Here is a 13,197-nt window from a genome sequence, read left to right as displayed (position 1 = left end):
GATACGCTAGTGTGATTTACATATATATATATATATATATATATATATATTTATTTTATTTTATGCAGATTTTAAAAATAGAAAAAAAAAAAATGAAATAATATGTTAAATCTAGAGCAAATTGGAGTGACTCGTTGCCGTTCAGGAACGAGACGCGGAACGTAGTATCCTTGGGCCACGGCAATTTTTCGAGGGCTGAATCCTACACCTTGGGTATCAACGAGTACGCGGACTTGACCGACACCGAGTTTCACGAGCGGTTCCTGACAGGCTATCTGTCTGACCCGCGAGACCGGGGCTACACGAGCCTGTCAAACCCACACCACTACACCCACGATCCCCCAACCCGCAATGGACTGGTCCACAAGATGGCGTCAGTGGACTGGTCCACGACCATGTCTGATCGTGCGGACCTGGATGAACTCCCCGCGTCCGTCGATTGGTCCAAGGCCATGTCCGGGATTAAGAACCAGGGTGGTTGTGGATCGTGCTATGCTTTCTCGGCAATCGAGACGATTGAGGGCCACTACTTTATCAAGCACGGCAAGCACCGGTTCCTGTCCGAGGGCGAGATTATCGACTGCTCGATCCCGTACCACAACATGCGCTGCGAGGGCGGATGGCCCACCTCGGTGTTTGCTTACGTCAAGGACCACGGGGTGTGTCCCGTGGCCGAGTATCCGTATAGCATCCCGTTCCAGTTCTGCCAGCGCAGTGGGGCGTGTCAGAAGCACGACCGCACATTTATCACGGCGTTCCACACCATTGACGGGCAATCGGATGAGGACAACATTGTGCGCGCTCTGCAAGACGGTCCCGTGAGCATTGCCATTGCGGCCAACGATGCGTTGCAGTTCTACAAACGCGGTATCTTTAGTGGCTGTGACGAAACGACGCGCTTGAACCACGCCGTCGTGGCCATCGGGTACGACGAACACAGCTTCCTGGTCCAGAACTCCTGGGGCGACTCGTGGGGTGATTGGGGTATATTCAAATTACCTCGACATGCGGTTGCACAGGATGTGGCCTGTGGGCTTCGTGGTGCACCGGCCACGGTGACGGTGTAGGGTTTTAGGGTTTAGTATGCATATATTTGTGTAAAATAAAATAAAATAAAAATTTCTCCAAAATCCCGTGGCTCGCCCATTATATTTTATTTTAAAAAGTGTACTAAATAGCAATGTCGACCCCGGTCCAAAACTTGGATGATATCCCCCGCCTTGATCTCAAGAAACTGTGGGTGTCGTTCCCCGATTTACTAGATGGCGCTACCGTGCTAATGTTTGTCGCCGAGGCCGGCGACACCGCTACCGGAGTTGAGCTTACCGTAACGCCCACCACCGCTACGGGTCTTAGCGCACTCAAAGTCCACACGGACAACACACTGTATAAGGACCCCGACCTAACTACCGCTACAAAGTTTAAGCTGCAATACGAACGCGGCGGTAGCGCTGGCCCGGTTTTTGGCATCTCCGACGTCACATCGGAAAAGTACGTGCGTGATGACCTGGACGCCGAGCAACTTAAATTGGGCTCCGCACAATATGCCCGGCTAGTTGTTTGTGACGCGCGCGAGGTCACCACAGCCAAGACTACCTTGACCGGTGCACCGGCAGGGCTTCTAATGACGTGTGACATACATTACGGACAACGGTGTAAAGCGGTACTTGGGCACTACCGTGCGTGATAACGTCCACTTGAGTAACACCGACAAGTCCGAGGGTTACAAGCGGTACAAGGTGTACTTGACGCTGCTTGCATTGTCCGACCAGTCTATCGCTACGCTCACTAACCGGACGGAGATACCGTACTTTCGCAAGCGCTGCTGCATGGGAAGTTTTGAGGGGACCACGGCGTGTGATTCGCAAAATCTGTCGTACAGCAGCGCAACCTGTGACCAGGTAATGACGAACCACTGCAACACCGCGGGGTTCACGGGCGCCGTATGTCAGCGATGGGCGCGCCAGAGACCGACCGTGTCGCAGAAACCGATCCAGGACTGGTGCAAACTGCCCGCCAACGCGTCAAAGAATGAGCGTGCGTGCTTTGACAGCACCAAGATCGCCGCGTTTATTGCCAAAACACGGAACGATTATCCAAACTCCGACCCGTCCGCGAGCCTCTATGTATGCAGCGACGCCGCGTGTCACGACAGTGGACTCTCGCTCCCCGCCCAGGGTGGCTTGGCCTGCGGTGACGTTATCATGCAGTCGTGTACCATTGACGTGGCCGACGGAGCCTCAGTTGGTGGGACGGTAAACCAAGAGTGTGTCAACGACGCGAGTTTGGCTAACGAACAGACTAATAATACGAACACGACGGAACTTATCGCTGACGGCAACTCCCCGGGCAACCTGTCGCCGAATGACACTAATCAAGCCGACGGCTCAACCTCCAAGGTGAAGTGGGTGATTGCCGGTATTGTGGTCGCGGTAATCCTCATTATACTCTTTGTCGTATTTGTTTTGTAGCGTTCCGGCCCTTTTTTTTTTCTAGAATATTTTTCGGTTCTCTTCTTTTCCTTTTTCTAGAATTTTTTTCTTTTCTCTTCTTTTTTCTTCTTCTTCCGGCATTGAAGAAAAGACAGGGATTTGTGAGAGAATACAAGTGGGCCACTATGACGACCACCAATGTGTCTACGTTTACGATCAACATAAACACCCAGCGACTGGATCTGAGCCAGGATAAGACCAAGTTTGAACGGACCACGCGTACGAGCCCCGATATCGTCATACCCAAGTTTGTCTTCCAGGGCGACCCCGTCTTGGAACCGTCTACCACAACGGGGAAGTGTGGGTTTCGGGTCCGCATAAAAGGGGGTGTCGACAATGCGTCGAGCGAGTCCTATGTGATGAAAGTTGGCGCCGACAAAATCATTGCACCCGATATGAGTGTTGGTGATACTCAGAGTATGCTGCTGGTACTGGGTGACGTGACGTTTGACTCGACACTTAAGCGAGCCACCGCAACATCCATTCGGATCCCCGACACCACCGACCTGCTGGGAATCGACCCTCTCACGAACCAGATGGTGGTTATTGATTCCACTTCCACAACTCCACCGGACGCAATCACCAGTGTGATCCTGACATTCGATTCGGATACCGCCGCGCTGACGTGTCCGGTGACACCCGCCGCCGCCGCCACCACCACCACAGTCGTAAACCCGTTAGTGGTCACTGAAATTACACCGACCCACAGTGACGTTAGCGCCCTGGATACAGTGTACGGGAAATTCCGGCTTCAGACCTGGCTGATTATCGGAGGGTCCGTGACCTTTGGACTGTTTCTACTAATCATCAGTATAGCGCTGGCTGTAAAAAAACCGGCATCTCATGAACCCGTTCATGTATTACTAAAATAAATAAATAATTGAGCCCGGCCTCACCAACGTCCGTGTAATAACCCTAAACCCCCAACCCCTTGTTTCTTAAATTTTTTTTTTGGGAGAAATAAATGTTTTTAAAAATAAAATAAAATCCGTTAAACACTCGCACAATACACACCGCAATCATGTACAGTCAATTCAAAAAAGTGTACGATGCACCAGACGCCATCCACGACCAATATCCCACCACAAGAATGGACATACAACACGCCCAGAGGTCGTCCGGCAACAACCACATAAACACCATGCGCGTGCAAAACCAGTACCACCAGTACCAGAATCAGAACGTGCACGAGCAGCATGCAAATGCATAGAACGACCCTAACACATCGGGGTATGCACCCAACGACTCGCTGTTCCAGGACACGGGCGACTACTCTGAGTTTGAAAAGTATCTGCCCAGCGATCTGCGGGGCGGCAAGATGGTCCGCATGTCCGATACTGAAATGCAACAGTACGGCGTGCAGTCTGGGGCCACACCCATGACCGCTGGGGACACGCGCACGAACGATGGTGTTTCCATCAAGGCGCTGGACATGGCCTCAAATGTAAACACGTACTCGGACCCCAACCCATACGCAAACACCCATAACACCAATTATCCCAACAGCTCGAATAGTAACCTCTACCCCGCCAATAACAACAACACTATTGACTACACGACCACAAACTCGAGCAGTGTGCCTACGATCCAGTCCAAGGGCCCCTTCCTGATCTTGGAGACCATGGACCAAGTTCAGGCCGTGCTCACGTCACACAAGGTCGTCGTGGTGGTGTATATCATGGACGGGTGCGGCGCCTGTGCGGTGTTTATGCCCGACTTGGAGCGCCTCGCGACGAGACAGATGGAGCAGTATGGCGACACCGTCAAGTATGCGCTGGTCAATGAAAAGAGCACTGAGCTGACGGAGAGCGTCTCGGCCTTCCCGACCACAATGATATACTTGTCGGGTAACCAGCTTCGAAAGTATAAGGGTGCGGGCTATGCGAAAAAGATTGGCAAAGTGGTGGCTGATGCCGTGTACGTGTAATATTTTAAATATTTTTTTTAACAATAGTATGCATTTGCATATCTATGTATATATGGATATGTATATCTATGTATATATGGATATGTATATATATGTATATATGTATATGCATGTCGAAGTATATATGTATTTAAAAAAAAAGGCGCCGACACACACGCGAGCTTTTGGAAACCGGAGTGGACGTGACGCAATCCATCGTGCGTGACCGCTTGCAGCGCACATCAGCCCCGGAGTCAGAGTAGGTTTTAGGTTCTCCAGACATGACAGGTGTGGTGGTGGGGAACGTAATGCAATAAATACAGTAGTTCGGTCACTTAAAAAAATGTGGTCAAAACCAAGTAGCACATAATAAAGAGTGTTCTGAAATAAGTGAACTCAGTCAGAAGTGCCATTGGGAATGGCGCAACTGCTATATTTATTAATCACGATCCTATGTGGAACGATATTTTCTCTACCATCGGGTTATGTGAAAATACCCGTCTCTATGGTTTTACATGAGTCATCACTTTTCCCTCATTAAATTCTCTATTCTACTAATCGGCCCGGTCCTCTGGTCCAGTCCTCAATCTTCCCTATGTCCGGTCCTCTGATCCGGTCCTAAATTTCTCTCTCAGATCCGGTCCTCAGGTCAGGTCCTACATATCCGCTTAAGGTACTTTGTCCACAACATGCATCAACGTATTCAAGTGTCCTGCTTGCTGGGGCTCGGCTAAGCCTACCCAAGGAAAAGAGTCAATTCCAAATGAATACCTACCTTCTCGTCGTCTTTGGGTGCAGGCTGCTTGGCACGTGCTGTATCCATCTTATCGCATAGCTCGGTCGAATGGCGAATCGTTCCAAGCAACAGTTTCAGCAGCTGGTCACAGGCTTGCTTACCCACCGTAGGCAATGGTCTGGTCTCGGATCCCGTCATCGTTGTAAAAATAGATAAAATTAAACTAAGTAGCTTCTTATTTGATTTAACCTTTAAAGAACGTAGTATAATAAATACAGTAGTTTGGTCACTTAATTATGTGGTCAAAACCAAGTCACACTTAATAAAGCGTGTTTAGTTTGAAGTAAGTGAACTAGGTCAGAAGTGCCGCTGTGAACGGCGCGTCTGCTGTATTTATTAATCACGTTCCGATATGGGACGAGATTTTCTCTAACAACGGTAGATTGTGAAAATCTCCGTATCTAAGATTTTGGTCTCCTAGTTACTAAATAATGATGACATCCAATGAGTCATCATTCTCTCTCAGTAAGCTATATTTTCTACTATCTAGTCCGGTCCTCGAGTTCGTTTCTCAATAAAATCCTCTGAGGCACGAGCCTCTGGTTAGGTCCTAAATTATTTCCCTTAGGTCTGGTCCTCTGGTCCGGTCCTAAATTCCTCTTGTCAGTCCGGTCCTCTGGTCCGGTCCTAAATCTCCGTCTACGGTATTTTGTCCACAATATAGCGACTTCTTCCTCAGTCTCACATCCGTCCTGTTTGTCCTCAGAAGGCACCTCAGTAAATGAATCCCGTTCTGGGAGCACTTTCTTTGCTTCAGATTTCGCCGCAACATGTCGAGTACCATAGCAATAAATCTCACGAAGATGCTCAATAATCTTTTCAGGCTTGTATTCCCACCCTTCTATTGCCTTCGCAAAATTTACTTGGGTTCCGCTGTTCACTTCAAATGGATCCTTAAACGCTGAATACAATGCTGCAGCCGCGATGTACAGATCCTTCATCTCATAACAGTCTTGCTGATATAGCCCTCTAGTTCCGACTTCGTCTCCAGTGTAACCTCCTTCAAAAGAGCCATCGCTAGGCGGGTCCCTCTTTTCTTCACCTCGAGCTCATAAGCCTTGGTACCCCTGACGTAATCCCATCGATCCGTAAGTGTTGTCATCGGCTCCCCTCTCATATATCTCCAGAGTGGTTGCCCAGTCCCAGCTGCATTATCCTTCTTGTAAACCATTTTCCACTAACGTTTATTTGTGATCTTAGATCGGCTCAAAACACAATGGAACGGTGAACTTAGTTTTATTTCCTCGATTGTTGAATAAACGTCCACCTTAGCAGAATAAACTACTTATATGAACTAAACCACGTATTTATACTATTTCCGAAGGATTTTCTTGAGAATCCTGCCGCCAATCATATCGTGTATCTCCTTAATTTTGAGCCTACAAGTCCATTCAACATATATCGTCATCTGCCAACCTCCAGCTCATATTACCCCGCACTTCGGTTCGCAAAGTACCAATCATACACCAACCTCCTCTTCTTTCGAGCCTGTGCGGCCGTTCGCCAACAAACCACACTATACAATTTAACTTTTCGAACTTATTAGTTTCCACACTTATAAGTTATCGCGAACACTTAGAAGTTCTCGCACTCTTATTTACGCCCAGGAACATTACCCAACAGTTCGGTACTTAAAACACCAACATTGTTTTAAATCGGAGGTAAACATGGTTGACATTACAAAGGCTATGAAATAAACAATAAAAATGGTTCTGATTTATTATTTAAAGGGCTATTGATTGGTGGAACGCAGGAAGGCACTATCGAGAAAAATCTACCCGAGATATTGAGACAGTTGAGTCCATTTTAGAGTTACTATTAAAAAAAAAGTATTACTGCGGAAAAATAGATGGCTATGTATGTATGCAGTTTTACGATAAAAAAAAATACAAATTAGGAAGAATATATTGACAGAGCTTTAGAGGAAGAATGATTCTCGAAGATGATCACGGCTCCTCGGTCCCCGCCAATGCACACGGTGTTCGCCTGAAACCTGTTTGGCGAAATATCATAGGAGAAGCTACATACAACGGCTACGTATAAATGAGAGTTGTGTACATGATTTGCGTGCATTAGTGTATACTGTACATAGATACTTGGTTGTCAGGGTATGTCCGTAAACTATGCATTCAGATTGTACTTGTCAACTTGCATTTCGAAGGATATGCGACTATTTGAATATGTGCATGTGTTAAAGTACACTAACAACTTGCTGAGGGGATAAGTGATTTTTTTTTGGTTGTCTATATTAGTTTTATTTATGCTGCACGGTTCCAATATATGTGCCCGTTTCTACCTCTTCAGGCCGAATGAGTTACAGAGTGAATCTGCTACACTCGCACCTTGCTGTTTCAAATACTTCGTGACGGTTTGTTTGGCTTGTGCTTGCATCATTTGGGTTTGAGTACAACTTGGCACAATTCACGCGACTTCTACACTGTCGTGGCCCATTGTTCGCAAGTAATCTCCATACTCTTTGTGATTGATGTATTGTGCTTTGCACTGTCCTGACTTGTTATTCGCAAATATGCTCAATGCTCCTTTGATCGGTATAAAATTCTATACGGGCTTGAAGTCAAGCGCCTGGTATACAGTATATATCTTAAATTAATGTTGCTATCACGGTTCACCTCCCCACTGGTATACAGTATATATCCTAAATTAATGTTGCTATCACGGTTCACCTCCCCAACTAATCATAGATGGGAATTTTTAGCCGGCAGAAGTCGAATGTTTCTGTGGGTCCCCCGGGACACCAGCAGAAAGTAGATGCCTTAGCTGCTTATCTCAAATACTCTCGAGGACGTGTTACCACGCTAGCTAAGCTGGAGCAAAAGTAAGTTACAATCGAATTTGAGTTTCAGTCACTTATTGAATGTTGCACCTTGGTTAGTATAAAATATTCTAGTTCATTACGTAGCGTATGTAGTACCCACATTGTTACCACCCCCACAGAAGTACAGCAGACGCAAGTATTCCTCGCGTTCTATGGTATTATTTCGTTTTAGTATATACATATGGATTGAATAGTGGTGTTTTCGCCCTTAAAAGTGGGATTTTCCCCGTTTCATGTGATATTTCTCACTAGCGGAGAAATCGACTCTGACTTCGTTACTTCTACAGGCTCCAGCTCAAGGGCCTCTCTTGCCAATTCTGAACCCAACTCATTGGTAAATTTCTTATTATTCCCTTGTAGGACGACAAAGCACTTACTGGATTTGAATAAACGGGAAGAGACGGCCAAAGCCAAAGGAGACAAAGAAGTCGAACGACTTCAAGCTCTGGAAGAAAAAGCAGAGGCCAAACAGGACAAGCACGCGACCAAGATTGCTCAGATCGAGAAAGCCAAGCAGAAAATTGTGGATCAGGAGGCGAATGTGCTCACTAAGCAGGAGAATGTAGTAGCTAAAGCGGAAGAGAAGGCTAAAGCGGCAGAGGCCAAAGTAGCAGCATCTGGGGCTACTGAAGGGAACTACAAGAAGATTGATACATTGAGAGATGCACAGGCTAAGGAAGAACGTTATGTGACCGAACAAAAGGAAATTCATGCCAATTTGCCTGAGAAGCATCGCTTAGATATTCTGAAATTGGACATGGAAAAAGACGCGACCACAGCTCAATTAGAGCATGATCTTAAAAAGTTGAAGCTAGCCAAAACACAGGCTATGTACAACAGAGACTTCCTTATACACTCTCTCCTAGCGGACAAGGCCAAAACCACGCACAAAAAGGCACAAGTCGAAGCTCGTTTGGCCGAAGAGCGGGACCGCTGTGATTCACTCGAGAGAGAGTTCACACAGCTCAGTGATGTCCCACCACCAGTTGCAGTGGCTCCATACGAACCGGCAAAACAAGTTGAACCGGTGGAACAGCAACCCGAAACACACCATGAGCCCGAACATGGTGAGCAAAGCGTGTAGTATTGTTCGTGAGTGGCTGTCTTGATAGAGTTTCTTGATCTAAGGGTATTGTTACAATTTCGTGTTTCGGACTCCAACGGATTTTAAGATATACACAGTTGTTCGGATATTACACTGCATGCACTGTCCCCCAACAGCTTTGAGCTTATGTCACGGAAACACAATCAAGCGAACAACATCAATATACAAACACAGTCAAATATTTATCAGCGCATACGTACAGAATATATATATCTATATATATATATATATATGTATATATTTATTTATATATTTATATATTTATATATACATATATATACATATACATTTATACACAAATATATACATATATACACATATATATACATACATATATATACATATATACATTTATATATATATATGAATGATGTATGTATGTATGTATGTATGTATGTCTATATATGATGGATGTATGCATGTATATTTATATATGATGGATGTATGTATGTATATTTATATATGATGGATGTATGTATGTATATTTATATATGATGGATGTATGTATATTTATATATGATGGATGTATGTATGTATATTTATATATGATGGATGTATGTATGTATATTTATATATGATGGATGTATGTATGTATATCTATATATGATGGATGTATGTATGTATATTTATATATGATGGATGTATGTATGTATATCTATATATACTGGATGTATGTATGTATCTATATATAATGGATTTATGTATGTATATGTATATATAAATTATGTATATATGTATACATGTCCGTGTGTATATATGTATATATCTACATATTTTTATATGTATGTATGTATATATATGTATTTGAACATGTGTCTGTTTTTGGATACCTATATATGTATATATATATATATTTATATATGTATACATTTATATATGTATATATATATATATATTTATATATCTGTATATTATTTGTATATGTATATATATATATACTTATCTGTATATATATCATAGATATATATATATATATATATATACTAATATACATATATATATATATTATATTAATATATATATATTATATTATTATTATATATATTAATATATATATATATTAATATTAATATTAATATTAATATATATATATATATTACTATAATATATATATATATATATATTAATATTACTATATAAATAATATATGTATAAATATATTTATATATATATATTATATTCGTTATATACGTGCACACGTATACAGAAAATTTTCTGCATATAGAGATATGTAGTATGAAAAGTATAATTTTTATTTGAAGACTTATTTTGTTTTTGTTTCTACATGCACTGATACATTTTAATTGTATCAATGTGCGCACTCATGCGTGTATGCGTGTACTACCGGTTGTACTTTTACGGCCTACTTTCATATAGGGGTACATATTACCTAATCGCGCAACTATATTGACTTTGTCACATTTTTTGCTCGTTTCGTAGATGACGCCGGTAGCTTCAACGATGACCTTGACGATCACCACGATACCGCACATCACGATGACGCTGCACATCACGCAGAGCATGATGAACACCACGATCACTACGACCACGCAGAGCACACGGACTACAATGAACATGAACACACGGACTACAATGAACATGAACACACGGAGACAGCTCTTCCGGAAGCACCTCATAATCCCTAGGCCTTTGTACTGTGCCCATGCGGAAAAAACTTTCATGGACGTTGGTCGTAGTCTGTTTGACCCACGTATGCCATTCGATATCTGGGAACGGTCTGTTTTACCCACGTACGTCAGTCGATATCTCAGAACGTTCGTCGATTGTCAATTTCGAAATTAATGTAATTGAGTGAGCTGTTTGAAGATTCGTTCGCGCTTGCCACTATTGCCGGCCGGTTGTCAGACAGGAACAATACGAATATCAAACTAGTATAGCAAAATAAAGTTCTCAGCACTACATACAGCATTGGCAATTATGGTATACATCACAAGTGACGATTTCTGATTGTGCACGATAACTCTATCCCATTTACTTATTCGTAATTTAAGAATATTGAACTTCATGGAAACCTAGCGAAGCTAGTAATATGTAGCACTTTTCAGGCCAAACTATATTACAAATTTATAACTAATTTACCTCTCACCGGCATTAAGGGTACCATGTACTAACTAGTTATAGTTCCCTCGTGCTGTTGCGACTGTCTTCGGTATTCAATAGAGCGGCCGCAGTACTAATCATAGAATACCTTGGCAAACCATGCTCATCGACTCCCTCTACGTCCCCATTCTCATTTGTAACCGATAGCTGGCTCCGTGGAAGCCCGCTTGAACGAGTTCGTGCCATAGAAGCGTTCCTTTGCACGGTCGGACTAGAGCTGGAACTTGTTTGATTTCTGGTCGTCGCTCTAGCTCTCAATTTCTTCATGAATTTTACATGCTTCCCCGGGGGGTTTGTACTGGTCTGCGAGGCCGGTACGTCGCCAGAGTGACCACTACCACTCGATGCACCACCAGCGTTTAACCCCCCCTTCTTTTTCTCCTTTTCTTTTTCTTTCTCTCGTTTCTTTGTCCTCGTGAATTTGGCTGCGAGCTGCTCACTCCTACTCCTCACGGACATCGTGTTTATTGCGGGCGTACTAGTTTCATTCAGATTCTCGTAAGACGGCGGGACGATAGCCCCCACACTCACGGCGGGCAGAGGCACGCGCTGGGCCTCAGAGACCAACTGAGAGCCAGTCTGAATACTATTCTGTCTGTGCGCGATCGTCTGCGAGGTGCCCGGCGAAGAACTTTGCATGCGAACAAGAGTTGTTGTATGTGTTGTATGTGCGTCTTGTTCGGTGCCGGTGCCGTTGCCTTGTGAATCTTCCAGGGATGGAGATACGGGCAACGAGTCCCTTCGCACAGCTGTGTCGCCGCTACCGCTCCGACCATCGTAGTGCGGAGATACAGGAGGCGATGAGAGCGCTCTCGACCGCATACTGCTGTCACCCTTTGATGCATTCAGCTTGTGGTGTGAGGCAGATTTGCTCTTATTCGCTGGACTATTGCATTGGGGTTGACCGAAGGCTTCCTTCTGTAGACGCTCGTATTCATCATCGTCTAACTCTTCATCCGTTAATTCCTCGTCACTAGAGTCCATCTCTTCGACTAATTCTGGTTCTCGAACGGCCTCGTCGGGCAAATCTTGCACCGCCACACGATTCTCACTCGACAGCACCATACCCACCGACGGGCTTTCGAGTACCACCGGCACACTCTTGGCTATCTTTGTACCTCCCAAGATAGACACGTGTATCTCAATTGTATAGTCGACACTTAGAAGCGTCCGATTTAATTTATCGGACACGATTCCGGTGGCTACTGGTATGCTGCTCTTCGTGGCTTCTCCCGTGAAGTTGAGGAATTCATCACGCCATCGCGTTTTGGCGGGATTGATGGTCATTTTGAATTCGTTCTCGGCGGGTTGTGGAAACAGAATACTTGCCTTAGGCTTTAGTTTGTCGTGTGCAATCACGGTGCTGTACAGAATGGGTTCCTTCTCGTGCTTGTACATCACATTTTGGCGCAAATATGCCTTTATTCGCCTAACTTGCAGTTGTCTGGGGTCCGTGGAATACGTGCTGATGTGCACATCGAACACTTGATCCGCCCGCAGGAACCCAGGAGTAAAGCATCGCAAGAGCACGTGTTTCTTCGGCACGAGCGCTTTGGTACCACGCCGACTACCCGGAACACCATCAGAATCATTGCTGAATCGAGAAGCTGAGGTGTTTGCTCGGTTCCTCGCTGAAGTGGGATGTAATATTCCAAGTTAGTGCTCTATCAGAAGCTAATCGTGAGGTTACATTCGAAATGCCATCCTGAGACTTTATGGAATCAAAGAAAGTGGTACTCGACTATAGATGCACACAATTAAGGTCTTTGCAGATATAACTTCAGAAAATACGCGTATATTTGCCCGTTTCAAATACAAATCATGTATAAAATAACAAACATGTATAAAGTGACCGAGAAATACAGTAGCACACAAGCGAATGCGACGGCTACAATAATTAAACTTGTAAAGATGCGAGTTATCCTTCCGTATACGGGCGAA

General features: G+C 44.4%; 5 protein-coding genes across 5 annotated transcripts in view; 4 read left to right on the top strand and 1 right to left on the bottom strand.

The window, feature by feature from the left end:
- The window catches only part of SARC_04056 (hypothetical protein), a gene marked incomplete at both ends in the record, with an annotated part of 5,263 nt that extends 4,196 nt beyond the window's left edge, over window positions 1-1,067 (top strand). The window contains one exon of the mRNA XM_014302124.1: window positions 116-1,067. Within this exon, the coding sequence (XP_014157599.1) occupies window positions 116-1,067 (952 nt within the window). The remainder of the gene's footprint in view (window positions 1-115) is intronic.
- A 113-nt stretch (window positions 1,068-1,180) lies between these two features.
- SARC_04055 (hypothetical protein) lies at window positions 1,181-3,364 on the top strand (the record flags this gene model as incomplete). The annotated part of the gene is made up of 3 exons (XM_014302123.1): window positions 1,181-1,629; window positions 1,703-2,432; window positions 2,579-3,364. 3 exons carry the CDS (start codon window positions 1,181-1,183, stop codon window positions 3,362-3,364), a joined length of 1,965 nt encoding a protein of 654 aa, XP_014157598.1.
- A 149-nt stretch (window positions 3,365-3,513) lies between these two features.
- SARC_04054 (hypothetical protein) lies at window positions 3,514-4,419 on the top strand (the record flags this gene model as incomplete). Its single annotated transcript, XM_014302122.1, has 2 exons — window positions 3,514-3,675; window positions 3,751-4,419. The coding sequence occupies 2 exons, from the start codon at window positions 3,514-3,516 to the stop codon at window positions 4,417-4,419; spliced, it is 831 nt and encodes a 276-aa protein (XP_014157597.1).
- Window positions 4,420-7,252: 2,833 nt separating this feature from the next.
- SARC_04053 (hypothetical protein) lies at window positions 7,253-10,781 on the top strand (the record flags this gene model as incomplete). The annotated part of the gene is made up of 4 exons (XM_014302121.1): window positions 7,253-7,302; window positions 7,897-8,030; window positions 8,391-9,097; window positions 10,576-10,781. Exons 2-4 carry the CDS (start codon window positions 7,897-7,899, stop codon window positions 10,779-10,781), a joined length of 1,047 nt encoding a protein of 348 aa, XP_014157596.1. The 5' UTR covers window positions 7,253-7,302.
- A 327-nt stretch (window positions 10,782-11,108) lies between these two features.
- On the bottom strand, window positions 11,109-12,889 carry SARC_04052 (hypothetical protein; the record flags this gene model as incomplete). Its single annotated transcript, XM_014302120.1, has 1 exon — window positions 11,109-12,889. A coding segment is annotated over one exon (1,618 nt), but the record flags the coding sequence as incomplete, so codon positions are not given.
- Between the last annotated feature and the right edge of the window lie 308 nt (window positions 12,890-13,197).

The sequence above is a fragment of the Sphaeroforma arctica genome (assembly GCF_001186125.1).
Source record: "Sphaeroforma arctica JP610 unplaced genomic scaffold supercont1.219, whole genome shotgun sequence".
Classification (NCBI taxonomy): Eukaryota; class Ichthyosporea; order Ichthyophonida; genus Sphaeroforma; species Sphaeroforma arctica.
Note: the sequence above shows the minus strand (reverse complement) of the source record. Positions and strands in the feature narration are given on the sequence as shown.